Below are 17,228 nucleotides of genomic sequence, written 5' to 3'. Positions count from 1 at the left end.
TCTAATTCGGCGAATTGCTTCACGCAAACGTTTCATAACGCCCAAATAATACTCCTTGTTGACGGTCTGACCTTGTGGAAGGAATTCATGATACACAACACTCTTTTAATCAATGAAAACTGTGAGCATCGCCTTTTTTGTCACTGAAAATTTTCTCATCATCATTCACAGACTCACGGCCACTTCTGAAACGTTCGTGCCACTTTTTTCCATAGTATCATTGCCGAAACACGCTTCTAACATTTGCAATGTTGTCGCATCATTGAAACCGTTTTGATGCAAAATTTAATACAAACTCGTTACACGTTACACGTACAAAATCGACGACACGCACAATCGCAGATGTACTCAATACAGAATAGAATAGCAATGACAGATGCAGCAACCTAAAAAAATCTAATCGGGTGACTGAGAGCGCCATACGGTGATTCCGGGAACTGTTTTGATCAAGGTCGTACGAAAGATGTCGAAAACTAAATCGAAAAATCGACAAATGAAGTCTACTTTATCGAATATTTCAATCATTGGGGATTTGATAACAAAAATAACAATGCAAAGCAGTTATTATTAGAACTTACCACCAGTGCGATATAGCCGTGCATAACCTTGTAGTCCATCAACAAATCCCGTACGGTTCCTTTACAGTATTCGCTGCAGTTCTCGTGCTCTCCACCGTCATCATCCCAACCGTCAGTGATGCTAGAAGGAGTCGTTCGATTCAGTCGATTAAGGGATTGGAACAACTTTTCCAGGAAATCATTGACATATTCGTAGGTTATGTTATGCTCGGAAATATTCTGAAACTCAAACGCACGTCGGTACAACTTGCTCGAACCATTGAGAGCGATGGTCATATTGGAGTCCAGAACTTTGATCAGGCGATACCGGAACTCGGTAGTGTTCAAGATCAGAGAAGTGGAACTATCGTTGTGATAGATATGGTGCAACCATTCTAGCATACGTTCATCGACGTCTAGCATTGTTCGATTGGCGTAGTTCTAACCAGCACTTCTCCTAGCCACTCTAATAACGTTGGTTTGGGACTCATTCCATTCATCCGGTCGACATTTTTCTGCAAAGAAATGGAATTTATTGATAGATTTGAAAGCCTAAGTCTATTGTATTATCGATGAAAAGGTTCAATAGCATCCAAAAACAAATATTGCCTAACTCAAACTATCGTTTCAACTTGAAATACATATGTTCTAGTCCCTTTACTAAAGTCATGCGATTAGACTTGCATTTGAGAGTACTATTTGTAAATTAGGTTTATTACCGTCACTGCTAACCTCAATCTAATGAACACATTTTCACAGTCCAGCAGTACTGTTTGTAAACAGAGAGTGTTTGTGTGAGACCATTTACGGTCCATATCGACTAAATAGAGTTTTAAAACATTTGTTCACGATTGGATACGGTTTGTTTTTGAGATTTATTAGTTGCAAAGTGTAAAGATGTTTGTTTAAGACGTGTTCTTCAATTTTTGGTTAAGCTTGTTTGTAAACAATATCGCTGAACTGTCAAGGATGAATGTTTGTTCATTTGTGACGTCACGATAAAAAATCTAATGATACCAATGAACACCTACACAATTTGAACCATATATAATCATGATTTTATTTTAGATTACCTATACACTCGATCTTAAGCTACCTTATTTTTTTTCAACATGTGGACAGCCCCATACCATACCCTATCCAGTTCCATTCCATTTTGAATGCGTCATTTCTTACCACCCACCAAATGAACCTTTCTGACAGCTCACTTACAATCACCAATGCACATTCGCCCGTTTGAAATTAGGTTTTGAACGAACATAACATAACCTCACAAAAATGAACAGAATGAACTTTTTTCGACAGTCGCCGTGTATTTGTTTACAGTTAAAAAGTTCATCATTTGAATTTCAAAATTGCAAGTCGCCTCACACTAAACGGATTTATACAAATATCACTCATTCTATGCTGGAAACGCATACAGGGCAATCTTTTTAGTTCTTTTCACTGTGAAACACGTTTTTAAGTTAAAAAGAACTTAAGTGAAAATAACTAAAAAGATTGCCCTGTATGTGTTTCCAGCATCAAGGAGCGATTTATGTATGAATCTGTTGAGTGTAGGCGACTTGCAATTTTTACATTCGAACGATGAACTTCTGATGAACTTTTAAACTGTAAACAAGAACACGTCACGTGACATAACCTCACAAAAATTACAGAATGAACTTTTTTTGACAGTCGACGTGTTCTTGTTTACAGTTTAAAAGTTCATCAGAAGTTCATCGTTCGAATGTAAAAATTGCAAGTCGCCTACACTCAACAGATTCATACATAAATCGCTCCTTGATGCTGGAAACACACACAGGGCAGTCTTTTTAGTTATTTTCACTGTGGAATACGTTTTTAACAGGCACTTTTTCGTCATTTTTTCAATTTTTAACTTGCAGTCGCAAAACAAAACAAGTACACGGCAACTGTCAAAGATGAACTTGATTCATCGGCAGTTCATTTGTGTCGTCATCGTGCAAAACCTAATTAGATTTTGCACCATGACGACACAAATGAACTGCCGATGAATCAAGTTCATCGTTGACAGTTAGGTTTTGCACGAACAAGACATAACCTCACGAAAATGAACAGAATGAACTTTTTTTGACAGTCGACGTGTACTTGTTTACAGTTTAAAAGTTCATCAGAAGTTCATCGTTCGAATGTAAAAATTGCAAGTCGCCTACACTCAACAGATTTATACAAATATCGCTCCTTGATGCTGGAAACACATACAGGGTAATCTTTTTAGTTCTTTTCACTGTGGAATACGTTTTTAAAAGGCACTTTTTCGTCATTTTTTCAATTTTTAACTTGCGGTCGCAAAACAAACGTGTACTTGTTTTGTTTTGCGACTGCAAGTTAAAAATTGAAAAATGACGAAAAAGTGCCTGTTAAAAACGTATTCCACAGTGAAAAGAACTAAAAAGATTGCCCTGTATGTGTTTCCAGCATCAACCCACATTATCAGATCCGAATGGATTCCGAATCAATTCCGAATCGGCGAGAAATTTTCATTCGGAATTTCATGTGGAAATCATAATGGATTCCGAATCAATTCCAACTCCAGTGCAACAACCGATTCCGAATGAACCGGTTCGCCTACAACCGGTTGATTCGGAAATCATTCGGAATTGAGTGAGAAGATGCGGACTGAATTGTCAATTCGTTTTCTTCTTCTTATTTCCTGATTTTGCACGTTTTCGTGCTGATTTTCAGTTTATTTTTAAACGAAAACATTATATAACTGAATATACAAATTTAAATCTTCATGTTTTTCGGATATACAGAACTAAGTAAATAACCAGTTCTTCTTAGAATCCCAACATAAACTATTGAAATTCGCTGGAAATCAACAAAACGGCCTACCTTAGTCAGCATCATCCATTCCTCTAGCTGGAGTGTAGTGAAATGGCTTAAGTCGCTTAAATTTCACACTAACACATTCATAAAACGAGCGAATATTCAATGACATTTATAATGTCACTGTCAATCAGGTTGATCGAGCAGCCAACTCAGGCGAAAATTCTAGCACTGAACCGATCGAGCACTAAAAAATCATGCAGTCGAGTAAGAATTCATTGCTCATTCCGTCATTTCGATAATGTGGGAAGGAGCGATATATGTATGAATCTGTTTAGTGTGAGGCGATTTTCAATTTTTACATTCAAATGATGAACCTCTGATGAACTTTTAAACTGTTAACAAGTACACGTCGACTGTCAAAAAAAGTTCATTCTGTTCATTTTTGTGAGGTTATGTCATGTTCGTGCAAAACCTAATTAGGTTTTGCACGAACATGACATAACCTCACAAAAATGAACAGAATGAACTTTTTCTGACAGTCGACGTGTACTTGTTTACAGTTTAAAAGTTCATCAGAAGTTCATCGTTCGAATGTAAAAATTGCAAGTCGCCTCACACTCAACAGATTCATACATATATCGCTCCTTGATGCTGGAAACACATACAGGGCAATCTTTTTAGTTATTTTCACTGTGGAATATGTTTTTAACAGGCACTTTTTCGTCATTTTTTCAATTTTTAACTTGCAGTCGCAAAACAAAACAAGTACACGGCAACTGTCAAAGATGAACTTGATTCATCGGCAGTTCATTTGTGTCGTCATCGTGCAAAACCTAATTAGATTTTGCACGATGACGACACAAATGAACTGCCGATGAATCAAGTTCATCGTTGACAGTTGCCGTGTACTTGTTTTGTTTTGCGACTGCAATTTAAAAATTGAAAAATGACGAAAAAGTGCCTGTTAAAAACATATTCCCCAGTGAAAAGAACTAAAAAGATTGCCCTGTATGTGTTTCCAGCATCAAGGAGCGATATATGTATGAATCTGTTTAGTGTGAGGCGACTTACAATTTTTACATTCGAACGATGAACCTCTGATGAACTTTTAAACTGTAAACAAGTACACGTCGACAGTCAAAAAAGGTTCATTTTGTAAGGTTATAGCATGTTCGTGCAAAACCTAATTAGTTTGTTTTCATCACAAAACATCTACCATAAGATAATTGAGAACTTTCGATAACTTGAAATTACAAAACAAGTTCCGCGTGAACTTTCTCGCTGCTTAAGAGTACGCGTGGTACTTTTGGCAACATGAAAGTACAGAACAAGATTTGATTAGTTACAATATGTCTCGATTTTCTTCGTGTCAATTGCTGATCCGGCCTTAGTTTTCGTTTTTTTAGAGATGTGCGAAACAGCTCATACCGGTCAGCAGCTCCGAACAGATCAGCTCACTAAAGTGAGTCGATTCTATTAGATTTTTTATCGTGACGTCACAAATGAACAAGCATTCATCCTTGACAGTTCAGCGGTACTGTTTACAAAAACGCTTAAGCTACGATCAGACTTGCCAGTTTATCTGTCACAGTTTTTCTACCACAGACAAGTAATTTTTCGGCAGTTTAAATTTGGTCTGGCAATGTGATCACACTATTCACAGTTAAATGACTGCAACAGTCAAGTTTGACTGCCGACAGTCAATATTTTGACAATTGTTATATTTGACTGTGACAGACTTTTTGAGCATGTCTGTATTGTGATTACATTGATCAGACAAATCAAACTGGTTACAGACGTAAATATAGGGAGTGGGCTGTTTATTACAGTTTTTCTGCACACAGCGATTACATTGGAAGAAAGTTTGTGGGGCAGAGAACTTTTCACGGAATATTTTGTTATGGTAAAATATCGATCTGGTCTCACAAACTGGTCTCGTTGCGTTGCTACTTGATGTGTTGTGTTTGGAGCAATTAAAGAAGAAATATAAATGTACTTCGGTTTTTTCCCTTTTATATAAATATCAAAAATAGGTATAGAAATCGCTCAAACTTAAAAAAAAATTTCCGAGGTTATTATTTTAGAAAATCTCAAATACTGAACTTTTCCACAGCTCTTCGATGTATCTAAAAATTGTTTATTAACCAAGTATAAGGTGAGCGTGTTTTTTGCTGAATGAAAAGTTTATTTTGAATGAGAAAAAAAATTGTCCAAATAGTGACCATCTTTCTTGAGATTCTTTCACTTCATATGTTCATTATCTACACGTTTGTGTAGATCTGCTATTACTAAAAATCCAGAGTGGCACCAAAATCGAAAGCGTGAAAAAATATGTTTCGCAATTGTTAAGTATTTTTCACGCAACAAATACATTTTCAATAAATTGTAAATAATGTTGTGGATTCAAAAATCAAATGCAATGGAAATCCATAGAATCATCCTACCTCCGTAAATATGACAATTAAAGAGTTGAAATTTTGGGAAGGTTGTCTCCAGTTTAGGCTGTTTCAAATATGGTATAACGGTATGAATTCGCTTTGGGGCAGAGTTCTGATTTGGACAGATCCTCAATATTATTACCAAACGCTTTATAATCAATTTAATTATCGAACTAATAAACGAACGATAAGCTATTGGAAATTCGGTAAATATTTACGAAACCTTGAAAAAAATTTCAAATAAGTACATTTTCTGTTACCGTCCAGCATTTTTTTTATTTGGAGTAGTTAATACTTTTTTTCATTAATTCATTATTTAATTTTTCATAATTATTTCATCCAAGTACAAAGCAAAATGTTCCAGTACTATGCTTCTGGAGATCCATTGCACTTTATGGTGAAGGAGGAGCTCGGAAAATTCAGTAGTAATTCTACGAAATATGCGATAAGCTTCATTATTTCGACCGGAAATGACGACATTGACAACGCGGTTCGGTGAGAAGTTAGTACACGTGTTTGAGGGATAGAAGTGGTGTCTAATACTCGTTAATCGATTTCGATCGATTTTAAGTACTTTTTTGTAAAATAAACAATATATGTGCATAGAACTGAAGAGCCGCAGCATCATATTCAAAGAGCCTTGGGCTATCCTGATTCCCGGCTTCCTGTTCCTGAAATAGTGGTCATATACTCAAAAATGGAACTCACTCACTTTTCGTAGAGGTCGCTTGACCGATATTCACAAATTTAGGTTCAAATAAAAGGCCAAAACTCCTGAGCTTCTGAACTTTGCGCGGATGCAAGTGTTTAAAATTTCATTTTCACCATTTCTAAAATTATAAGTATTTAAAATTTAAACCGTCGTTTAAAGTACGATGGCCGAATCATATAAAATCTTATAAAATTGACTAAAATCAATACAGTTTGTAAGTCATGTTAACAGATGGTCATTCGAACCGACTTCATTTACACCGGTTGCAGAAGTACCTGCAATAGCAAAACTGTTTCATTTTGTTGGTTGTTGGTTGTGCTAATTGATTTTTTTTGTTTTCTTTCAAGAAGCAATAAAAATTATTTCGAAGAATGCCACATATACCGGAATGTGAGAATATGAGTAATACGAGAAAGCCCTCAATACACCACTAGGTGGATTAAAACGGGTTTTTTATTACTATCTGGTTTTTACACATTAGAAAAAAAATTGATCACGAAACTAACCCTCTTAGGGAAAACCACGTGTACTTACTTCTCACACTGGTGCTGGAACGTTTTGCTTTGGGTTTGGATGAAATAAACAAGTTTTTGGTTGTCATAGAATCTGTGGCAGACAACTTCTGCACAACAGTTTCAGAAACAGTCAAATTTGTCTGCACAGTCATCAACTGTTTGTCTGTCAACTATGATCACACTGTGATTACATTGTCACAGATAATCTGCACACTTTGACTGCATACAGATGGACAGTCAAGCCGATTTTGACTGCTTGCAGACAACTGCGAACCGATTACACTATGATACAGTCAAACCACAGACTAACAGACAGGACACTCAAATTCGATTCTTCAATCATCTTAACGGTCATTTCGAATATTCCTTTATTTGGGACAGTACTCACATGTGTCATGATGGCGCCACGTAACCCTATCAAAAAAATCATGTCTGTCATCTAGACTGTGTTTAATTTTTTTTATTTAATAACAGAGTTGCCGTTCATACAGAATTACCTGTAATGTATTGATTTGTATACGTCCATGCGAATTTCATGCAGGATTCAGGTTTAATACATATTGCCTAAACTATATACATAATTGTGCCTACTTCTCATCCTCCAACGCAATACAAAATCGAACCCGTTTTATTACAATATTTACTTGCTTCTGGTCTGCCACCACTTAATTTCGAGTGAAAACTACCAACACAATAAAAAATAGTCTAGATGAACAACATTGAGTCAAATAAACGGTTACCTTCCAACATCGCGAAAAAGTTAAATATATTATCAACGTAATCCAATAATTTATTGTGACGATTCAATTTCAAATATTTTGATGAAATCAGGCATCCCTGCAAGCAGCTGATCGGTGTTGACAAACGAGGGGAAACCAACTAGTTAAAAAACTTCTACATAACACAAGGGGTATATAGATAGTAAATAGTTCGCGCAGTACAATATAGGTGGAACTAGTGCATCACGAAAAATTATTTTTATAAGAATTTACTCATACTGTCATGTCTGTTAGTCTGTGGTCAAACTGCACAAGTTTGTGCAGATAAACTGGCTAATGTAATCGTACCTTTAAACAAAAATTGAAGAGCATGTTTTAATCAATCATTTTTACACTTTGCAACCACTCGCTTTTATTTAATAAATCTCAAAAACAACCCGTATCCAATCGTGAACAAATTAAAACTTCATTTAGGGGATATGGACCGTAGATGGTCTCATCCAATTTTTCAACGGACAAACAAAAAAATCTGTTCACAACAGTACTGCTAAACTGTCAAAATGTTTTCATCCGATTGAGGTTAGTTTTGACGGTAAAAAAATTCCTAATTGTACTGACCGTATGAAACAAGAAAATATACAATTTACATTCTTGTTTACTACTAAAAACGTATGTTTTATTCACTCGAAATTTACTTCAGAATTTTATTAGGCGATCCTTACATAGCGAAGTACAGATATATAATGAATAAAGAAAGGACATGATCGCGCTTATGGCGCGTAACACGATGTAATAATAAAAGGTTGGATCATACACTGAGTGCGTACACGAATATTGCAACATCCTCCTCACTTTCAAATAAAATCTACTCAATATTAATTTCGAAATCCTTAAATCTAGCTGGAGTGCGAGTAATTCGTTTTGGCCTTATGATTCTATCGTTCCTATTGTTGGTGGACGTAAACGTAGCTTTTCTCACTGGTGATAACGTTTCTGTAACGCTTGTAGTAGAAGAAGATGATTTTCGATTATTCGGCAACACTGGTGGTGATGAAATGGTTGATGATTCAATCGTAGCAAACTCTGACGGAACTATTTTTTCAGAACAAACATTCGAATTAGAGGTGTGCAAAACAGCTCATTTTGGTGAACAGCTCCGAACCGATCAGCTCACCAAAGTGAATCGATTCGATGTATCAGCTCATCAGCTCTTTTAGTTTGAACATAAGGTTCATTTTGTACGCCGTTTTTCTCATGCACCGGTTTTCTTTCATATGCATGATCGAAATTGAATCATTGATTTGCAATGATGCAATGAATGCAATGCGAATTAGTTTATCTTTAATTGATGTCGACTAAATTGAATCTCTTAAAGAGCCAAAGATCCGACCAGCTCGTAGCGTGTTCCCTTCGTCATAATGCAGTGAACTGGGTAGCAAATGAGTGAGCTGATGAGCTGCGGTTCTTTTGAAAAGAGCTGTGAGCTGTCAGCTCACTTCAATGATTCGATTCACTGGAACAGCTCAGGAGCGAATTGCCCATCTCTAATTCGAATTCTCAACAGCAGAAGAAACAGTTTCTTGACTTGTGGTATTTGGAGTAGAAGCAAAATTCAAATCAGGAACTGTGGGATATCGGTTAAGTGTCGCGTTGGGTTCCGTTGGGTTCATTGCGCGGTTTTAAGTGAACCAAACTGCGTCGATAAGGAACGCCATTCACGTTGACTAGATATGAACGTTCGCTTAAACGATCAGTAACAATTCCGGCACTCCATTGTTTTGAGGTTTCTGGTTGTAACTGTGCGTATATAGGAGAGCCAATCCGGAGCTCAGGTAATTTCCGTAATCTATTATCATAGTTCCGTTTATAAATCTTGCGATTTTGTTCGATAGAAGCAGGAACATTTTCAATGATTCGCGGAAGTAAATTTCCTTTCGACATTGGTACACCACAACGAGTAGAGCGACAAAACAGTCGAGATACGGGGCTGGAGCCAATTTTATTAGGTATATTTCTCCAATGCAGAAGAGCATACCACAAATCAGATCCAGTATCATCCGCTTTCTTGATTAATCGCTTTGCGATTTTTACAGCTGCTTCTGCCTTTCCATTTGCCTGCTGGTGATGCGGTGCTGAGGTAACTAATTCGAAATCCCATTCACGAGCGAAACGAGCCATTTTAACATTGGAAAAGTTGGTTGCATTGTCACTGATCACCCTCTGAGGTTTACCATAACGAGCAAAATTTTGTTCGCAGGCAACGATGACGGACTCAGGAGTCAAATCCTTCAAAATGTCGAGTTCGAAAAAATCCGAATAGTGGTCAACCGTCACCAGGAACTTACGTTTGATGTTTCGATATTCTGCTTGGAAAACGTCCATGGATACCAGTTGAAATGGATAAACCGGTATAGAGTGGCTCATCATAGGCGGATTCGGTTGTGAGGCTGCATACGTTGCACAAACAGTACATACTTTAACGACGTCTTTGATCTGCATCGACATACCTGGCCAGAAGAGATTGGCTCTGGCTAATTTCAACGTTGACTCTATTCCGTTGTGGCTTATATGGCAGCAATCTATGAGTTTTCGACGAAGAACATGTGGCACGACTAAACGATCGCCACGGTATACTATTCCATCTTGAGTAGATAGCTCGTTGCGATAATTAAAGTAGATTTTAACGTTGTCTGGTACGCGGCCGGCGATTGCTGGCCATCCATTATGAATATAACTGATAATCAATTGCAGCGACTGGTCCTTTTCGGTTTCGAATTTTATTTCCTCCAAACGGCTGTCCGAAATGCACAGGAATTTCGACAATTGAAGCCCTTCTATTTCACCCAGAACTTTATATATATTACGTTTGGTGAAAACTTCGCATTGGTCTTTCTGCAGTGGTGCACGAGACAGAGCATCTGCAACTACATTATCTTTCCCGGTGACAAACTCGATGGATAGTCGGTAACGCTGTAGGTTGAGCAACATGTGTTGGAGTCTACGTGGTGCTGACAAAAGCGACTTCTGAAACAAACTGATGAGCGGCTTGTGGTCTGTCCTGATGACTGTTTTTTGGTTTCCTACGATTAGTTGGTCAAAACGAGTGCATGCGAACAGTATTGCTAGTAACTCCTTTTCGATTTGAGCATAGTTGCGTTCGGTCGCTGTTAGTGTTCTTGATGCATACCCAATAACACCGTTAGATTGAAAGACCACTACACCCAGTCCATAACAGCTTGCATCACAGTGGTTCATTAACGTTATAATATCTAAGCGTTGTTACATCTGATACAAGTGATTTAATTCGGTTAAATTCTTAATTTTCAACAGTCGTCCACTGCCACGGTACAGAATCTAAGATAAGCTTACGGAGATTTGTAAAGTTTGCGCTGAGATTTTTTATAAATCTACTTAAATAATTGACCATGCCAATAAAGCGGTGAACTTCTTTGCGGTTTGTCGGTATGGGGTAGTTCCGAATTGTGGCGATTTTGCTTTCATCTGGTTTGATGCCTTGATTAGTCAACACATGACCATAAAATTTCACTGACGTTTGGCAAAGCTTTAACTTCGACCTATTCAACTTAACGTTATGTTCTCTCAAACGAATCAACAGCTGATTCAGGCAGTTGTTGTGATCAATGAGAGCTTCTTCTAGGCTGTCACCGGATCCATAGACTAACAAATCGTCCGCAATGCACTCGACACCTTTCAAACCTTGAATAACTTCCTGGAGGCGCATCTGAAAGATTTCAGGAGCAGAAGCTATTCCAAATGGTAAACGAGTCCATCGGTAGCGACCAAAGGGTGTCCAAAAGGTTGTTAGCTTGCTACTGGGCTCATCTAGAACTACATGCCAAAACCCTTTTTTAGCATCAACAGTAGAAAAAATCTTTGCTCTGCTTAGTTCTGGAAGAATTTCATCAAGTGTAACAAATTGTAGATTTGGCCGTTTGAGTGCTTTGTTAAGGGGTATCGGATCCAAACAGATTCTTATACTGGATGACTCTGGACTGTCACGTTGTACGATTACAACGTTACTTACCCAGTCTGTATGTTTAGATTCTTTGACGATTATACCCTCCTTTTCAAGTATCTCCAACTCCTTTCTGAGTTTCTCGCGCATAGCTATGGGTACTCTTCGTGGTGATTGGATGGAAGGAGAAATGCAATGGTCCACTTCCAAGGAAACTGTACCAGCTAGTTTACCGTGTCCAACGAAAATCTGCTCGTGAGCTTCTACTATCCTTTGTGCTTTTACTCGATAAACGTTTAACATCTTCTGCGATGAGTCGGTTGATTTCGGAGCTCCGAAAGAAACTGCTTTGTAAAATTTCACAAATCCGAGAATTCTACATACTTTTGCTGATAACAAAGGGCGATGGTTACCCTCAACTACCTGTAGTACTAACGAATATTTTCGACCTTTGCGACGGCATGGGATTTTTACTTCTCCAAGAACATTGATAGGATTACCACCAAAGCTCTGTAGACGTAATTTTGAAGGAAGCAGAGTAGGGCTTTGATGTTCGCTAAGTTCTATTAGACACTGGCGACCGATCAAACTGGTGTTAGCACCAGTATCCAGTTCACATTTCACTGGTTTCCATGTATTATTAAACTTAAAACTGAGGTTCGCTATGACACTACCTCCATTTTCCGAATTATCCACAATTTTCCCAATTTCATATTCATCTTCACTTTCTTCTGATGAAGCTTCGCCGGTCGACGACTCATCACCTGTACTAGTACTCGTTTCTTCCTTGACTTCTTTTACCTTTTGGAATTTCCTTCTTTTAACTATTCGAGGCTTGTTGCAAACTTTCTCGAAATGGTTTTTTCCTTTGCAACGGTGACACTTTTTACCCAAAGCTGGACATATACCCTTGGCGAATTCATGACGTTCACCGCAAAACTTACAACGAAGACCGTTTTTCTTAGGGTATGATATTTTCTTCACGTCCGTGTTGGTCGGAATTGCTAAGTCTAATGATCGTTTTGCTGCTATTTCTTCTGCTCTACACATATCAACTGCTTTTGACAAAGTGATATCAGTGATGGTCAGCATTTTAGTGCGAAGCTGAGACCATTTGTTAGCGGTAACAACTTTGTATGTGATGAGCTCTGTTTCCAGTGGTCCTAATTTGGCTGATTTGGCGAGAATTTTCAAATGAGTGGTAAAGTCATCGATGGATTCTTCGGACGACTGAGATGCGGAGAAAAAATCCAATCTATCGATAATGGTGTTTCGCTTTGCCGTAACTTTTTCTTTAATGGCCTTTAATGTTTCCTTCACATTATTCTGTTGATCTGGTGTGAGCTCAAAGTTGAAAAATTTTCGCCTTGCCGGCTCACCAATCACCGATAGAAGAAAGCTAACTTTCTGAGTGTTATCAACGTTTGGCCATCGATCCATACCCACGGCTTTAGTGTAACTATCCCAACTTCTCTCGAAAAATTCGTAATTCTGTTCCATGTCCCCTTCTAGAGCTAGCGGCGCTGGTTGCGGAACTGAAATATTTGCCCCAAGTGAAGGTCCTACTGATCCCTGCATCGGATCTGGTGCAGATGATTTTTTTGCTGACGTTAGACCGTGCATGAGTTGTCCAAACAGCTTTGTTTGGTGCTCTAAAAACTGGGCAAACTGATTTGGATCCATTTTGATGAGGACTCCGTTAAAAAAAACTGCTATTGCACTCGTGATAGAAAAATAAGATGGCTGCCGATGCTGAACGTCTTGTTCCAATCGTTCTAATAATTTGATATGCGTTGAACACTTGTTTCCTTTGTTCGCGATTTCGTAAATGACGCGAGAGACTGTACTTAAATTCACACGGCCACTTCTGACACCATGTTTTATTCACTCGAAATTTACTTCAGAATTTTATTAGGCGATCCTTACATAGCGAAGTACAGATATATAATGAATAAAGAAAGGACATGATCGCGCTTATGGCGCGTAACAACGTACACTAGTTCTTTATTCATGTGTACGCTGGAAGAAGCTGTTAAAACATTCCCGATATAAATTTTCTTTAAGTTTCGTCTTAGACTCGACTTCCCGATATGTTGTCAGCACTAAAATTAAAATTTTCACCTGACGAGATAATAACCCCTATTCTGCATTTTGACCGAATCGAAATGCTCCGATCGAATGTGTACATTTTCATGTTGCATTTCGATCGAAATATGTTTTTGTGCGGAAAACTCGAACTAGGTCGTAGTAGAGAATGAAAATTTTCACATTCGAACAGAATACAGAATAGGGGTGTGTATCCCAGTTAAACGTCCAATAAATGCGTCCCGAAATCGTTCGTGCAAGCTTCGTGTTAAGGGGCGAGTAGGGTCTAACCGACGACGTCTAACACTATTGAAAAATCATTAATTTTTTTCTTTGTATTCTCTTATAGTAAAACATTTCAAGAATATTCCGTGAAATTTTCAAGCCTATCGGAACAAAACTCAGTGAGTTATGGGCCTTTATCTTTGTTTATCTGCAAGCTCGGTGCATAGGCCAAAGATTACTGCTTCGATTGACTTAAAAACTTAACAAACCATTTTTGTAATGTTTTATTATGGGAGAATACAAAAGAAAAACCTGTTTTAATCCACCTAGTGGTGTAATGATGCCTTTCTCATGTACATATAATATTGTGGTATTCTATTCAAAAAAATTCTCTTAGAGTTTTGGAAGAAACCAAGAGATTGTTTATGCATAACATACAGAATAAAAGAGTGCTTTGATTGCGTAAGCCATCCTTAAGAAAACGAAATGGGATCACTATTATATGCACTTTCCGGAATCCGGAACCGGATACCGGAAACCAGGATAGCCGGAAACAGTTTGTTTAGTTGCCTACTGATAATGACTATCGATTTGTGTAGTTTTGAGACCAGTTTAGAATTTTTTTTACGTTTTTTGTTTCGCCGGTTTAAGTGACGGTGTACAATATTGAACACACTTTACCCTATAACTCCGGAACCGGAAGTCGGATCCGGATGAAGTTTAGAAATTCCGTATGGGACCGGAAGACCTTTCATTTGAATCTTTATTCGTGGAAATTGGTCAAACCATCGCTGAGAAAAGTGAGTGAGATCCATTTTGGTGTATATGACCATTATTTCCGGTACTTCCGGAACCGGACACCGGGAACCAGGATAGCCGGAATCGGTTTATTTAGTTGCCTACTGATAATGACTATCGATTTGTGTAGTTTTGAGCCCAGTTTAGAAAATTTTTTACGTTTTTTGTTTCGCCGGTTTAAGTGACGGTGTACAATATTGAACACACTTTACCCTATAATTCCGGAACCGGAAGTCGGATCCGGATGAAATTCAGGAATTCCGTATGGGACCACGAGACCTTTCATTTGAATCCTAGTTTGTCAAAATCGGCTCAGCCATCTACGAGAAAACCTAGTGAGATTATTTGACACATACACACACACATACACACACACACACACACACACACACACACACACACACACACACACACACACACACACACACACACACACACATACACACACACACACACACACACACACATACACACACACACACACACACACACACACACACACACACACACACACACACACACACACACACACACACACACACACACACACACACACACACACACACACACACACACACACACACACACACACACACACACACACACACACACACACACACACACACACACACACACACACACACACACACACACACACACACACACAGACATTGCTCAGCTCGATGAACTGAGTCGGGCCCATTTTCACTGGTCGGTTTTTCAAGTGATTGCATAACCTTTCTATATGAGAAAGGCAAAAAAATGATTTTTTGAAAATGTTGGAAACTACGGGCTCCCTAGACAACTAAATTTAGATTTAGATCCTTAGATTTTCTTGAGCTTGAGCTTGAGCGACCACCCCTGGTTGCTACTCCGTTACTGATCGGGATTAGCTGAAATTGTACAGGGAGTTTCGAGATGATCCGACCTGGGACTGGTAAATCATCCTTCAATGTACATCTTCTGGTAATCCCAGAATTCATCGATCAGTACCGGCGCCGGCCAGGCCCGAACGTAGATCGTCTAAGGAATGGGAAGGGATGTTAGTCCAACACTTGTTGCTAGAGGCCGTATAAACTACTGCGCACTCCACAAGTGTCACGGGAGAAGGATATTTGTTAGTAAAAAAATCAGTATTGGTTTCGCGCGCGACTCAGTATGTTCCGGTTTCAAGATGCTCGGATGCACCACTAAACTCATTGACTTCCCGAGTGAACGTTTCAACAATATACTATATTGAAGTTCCGGGAAGTCTTGATTCACAGCTCTTAATCGAGAAAACTGAAGAAAAATTTGTAATACTATCGCGTAAAGAATAATAACTTCCCTAATTTTTATAAATGAAGTTACGTGATACAAAATAAACGAGTGAATAGGATTTAGACAAAATAGTAGATTAATTGCATTGACATATTCTAAACAGATGTTATAAAATCATTTTAAATCACCAATCAAAGGTCAACAGATTTCACGCGCGTCTTGATTCTTCATTATATCCGCTTTATTATTTTATTTATTTATTAAAATTATTAATTGGTTATATTGGTTGATCTGGGCAGCCGGCTACCGTGAAAAATATTAATTTATTGTTTGAAATATTAATATCAAGTGTTTTTTTACTATGTATTCAATATACCGATATATGTTATTAACTTTGTAATATCAACGGATTTGTGCAATAGTTGATTTTTATCATTCAATTTATAATCCTGAAAGACAATCAATAACATGGAAAAAGAAAACATTCTAAATAAAACTTATCTCCGAAGCTAGACGGAAATTGATAGGTTGAATGAAGAGATAATTTAGTAAAATAGAGTCATCAGAAGTGAAACATTGAAAATATCTGATAACTGAAAGGAAAAAGAAACTCCTGCAATTGTCGCCTTTTACGACATGGAAGCAGAAACCCAGTGGATCTATTCTTGGTTCATTTTTTTCCGCCGGATTCCACACGGCATCTAGGCTGGTACTGTCCGGAGAGAGCTAATAGGTACTATCAATCTCCTAGTGGACCCCAGCCCCTGATTTAGATCCTTAGATTTTCTAATCAAAAAACTTGAAACGCGTTTTTCTCTAAATCAGGGTTTGAAAGTCCTTGTCCATCGTCATTCAAAAACACTTTCTACATACAAAATATCAGATCCCAACGTTTTCTTTTCGTTGTTTGTTATTTTGAGGAGGTTTTACAGTTTTGACTTTAAACAATCACCAAAATAAAAAAAAATCAGGCAGAAACGTTGAGGTCTAGAAAAACATCAACTCTATCTATTCTTTGATTTGTTGATTTCTGATTAGTTTGTGCTGAGATAATTCTGACATTTCGTTCCGGCGAAGAATGGAACGTGTAACCCGCGCTTGACCAGAACCTAAGGATAAACTAAAAGATTTTTTAGGGACGAGAGAATGA

The 17,228-nt window shown here is 38.0% G+C and overlaps 1 protein-coding gene and 1 long non-coding RNA gene across 4 annotated transcripts in view; one reads left to right on the top strand and one right to left on the bottom strand.

The window, feature by feature from the left end:
• The window catches only part of LOC131438760 (G-protein coupled receptor dmsr-1), a 475,110-nt gene that overhangs the window by 25,586 nt on the left and 432,296 nt on the right, over window positions 1–17,228 (bottom strand). For both annotated transcript variants that reach the window (XM_058609005.1, XM_058609006.1), the window contains exon 3: window positions 579–1,072. In XM_058609005.1, coding sequence (XP_058464988.1) covers window positions 579–980 — 402 coding nt within the window. In that variant the 5' untranslated portion in view covers window positions 981–1,072. The remainder of the gene's footprint in view (window positions 1–578; window positions 1,073–17,228) is intronic.
• On the top strand, window positions 9,405–14,656 carry LOC131438762 (uncharacterized). 2 transcript variants are annotated; one of them, XR_009230987.1, is made up of 4 exons: window positions 9,405–9,566; window positions 9,627–9,740; window positions 9,828–9,927; window positions 9,992–14,656. It is a non-coding gene; the product is annotated as an uncharacterized LOC131438762 (long non-coding RNA). The 2 variants fall into 2 exon arrangements; XR_009230986.1 differs by having other exon boundaries at window positions 9,828–14,656.

Source organism: Malaya genurostris, chromosome 3 (genome assembly GCF_030247185.1).
Source record: "Malaya genurostris strain Urasoe2022 chromosome 3, Malgen_1.1, whole genome shotgun sequence".
Taxonomy (NCBI): domain Eukaryota; kingdom Metazoa; phylum Arthropoda; class Insecta; order Diptera; family Culicidae; genus Malaya; species Malaya genurostris.
Note: the sequence above shows the minus strand (reverse complement) of the source record. Positions and strands in the feature narration are given on the sequence as shown.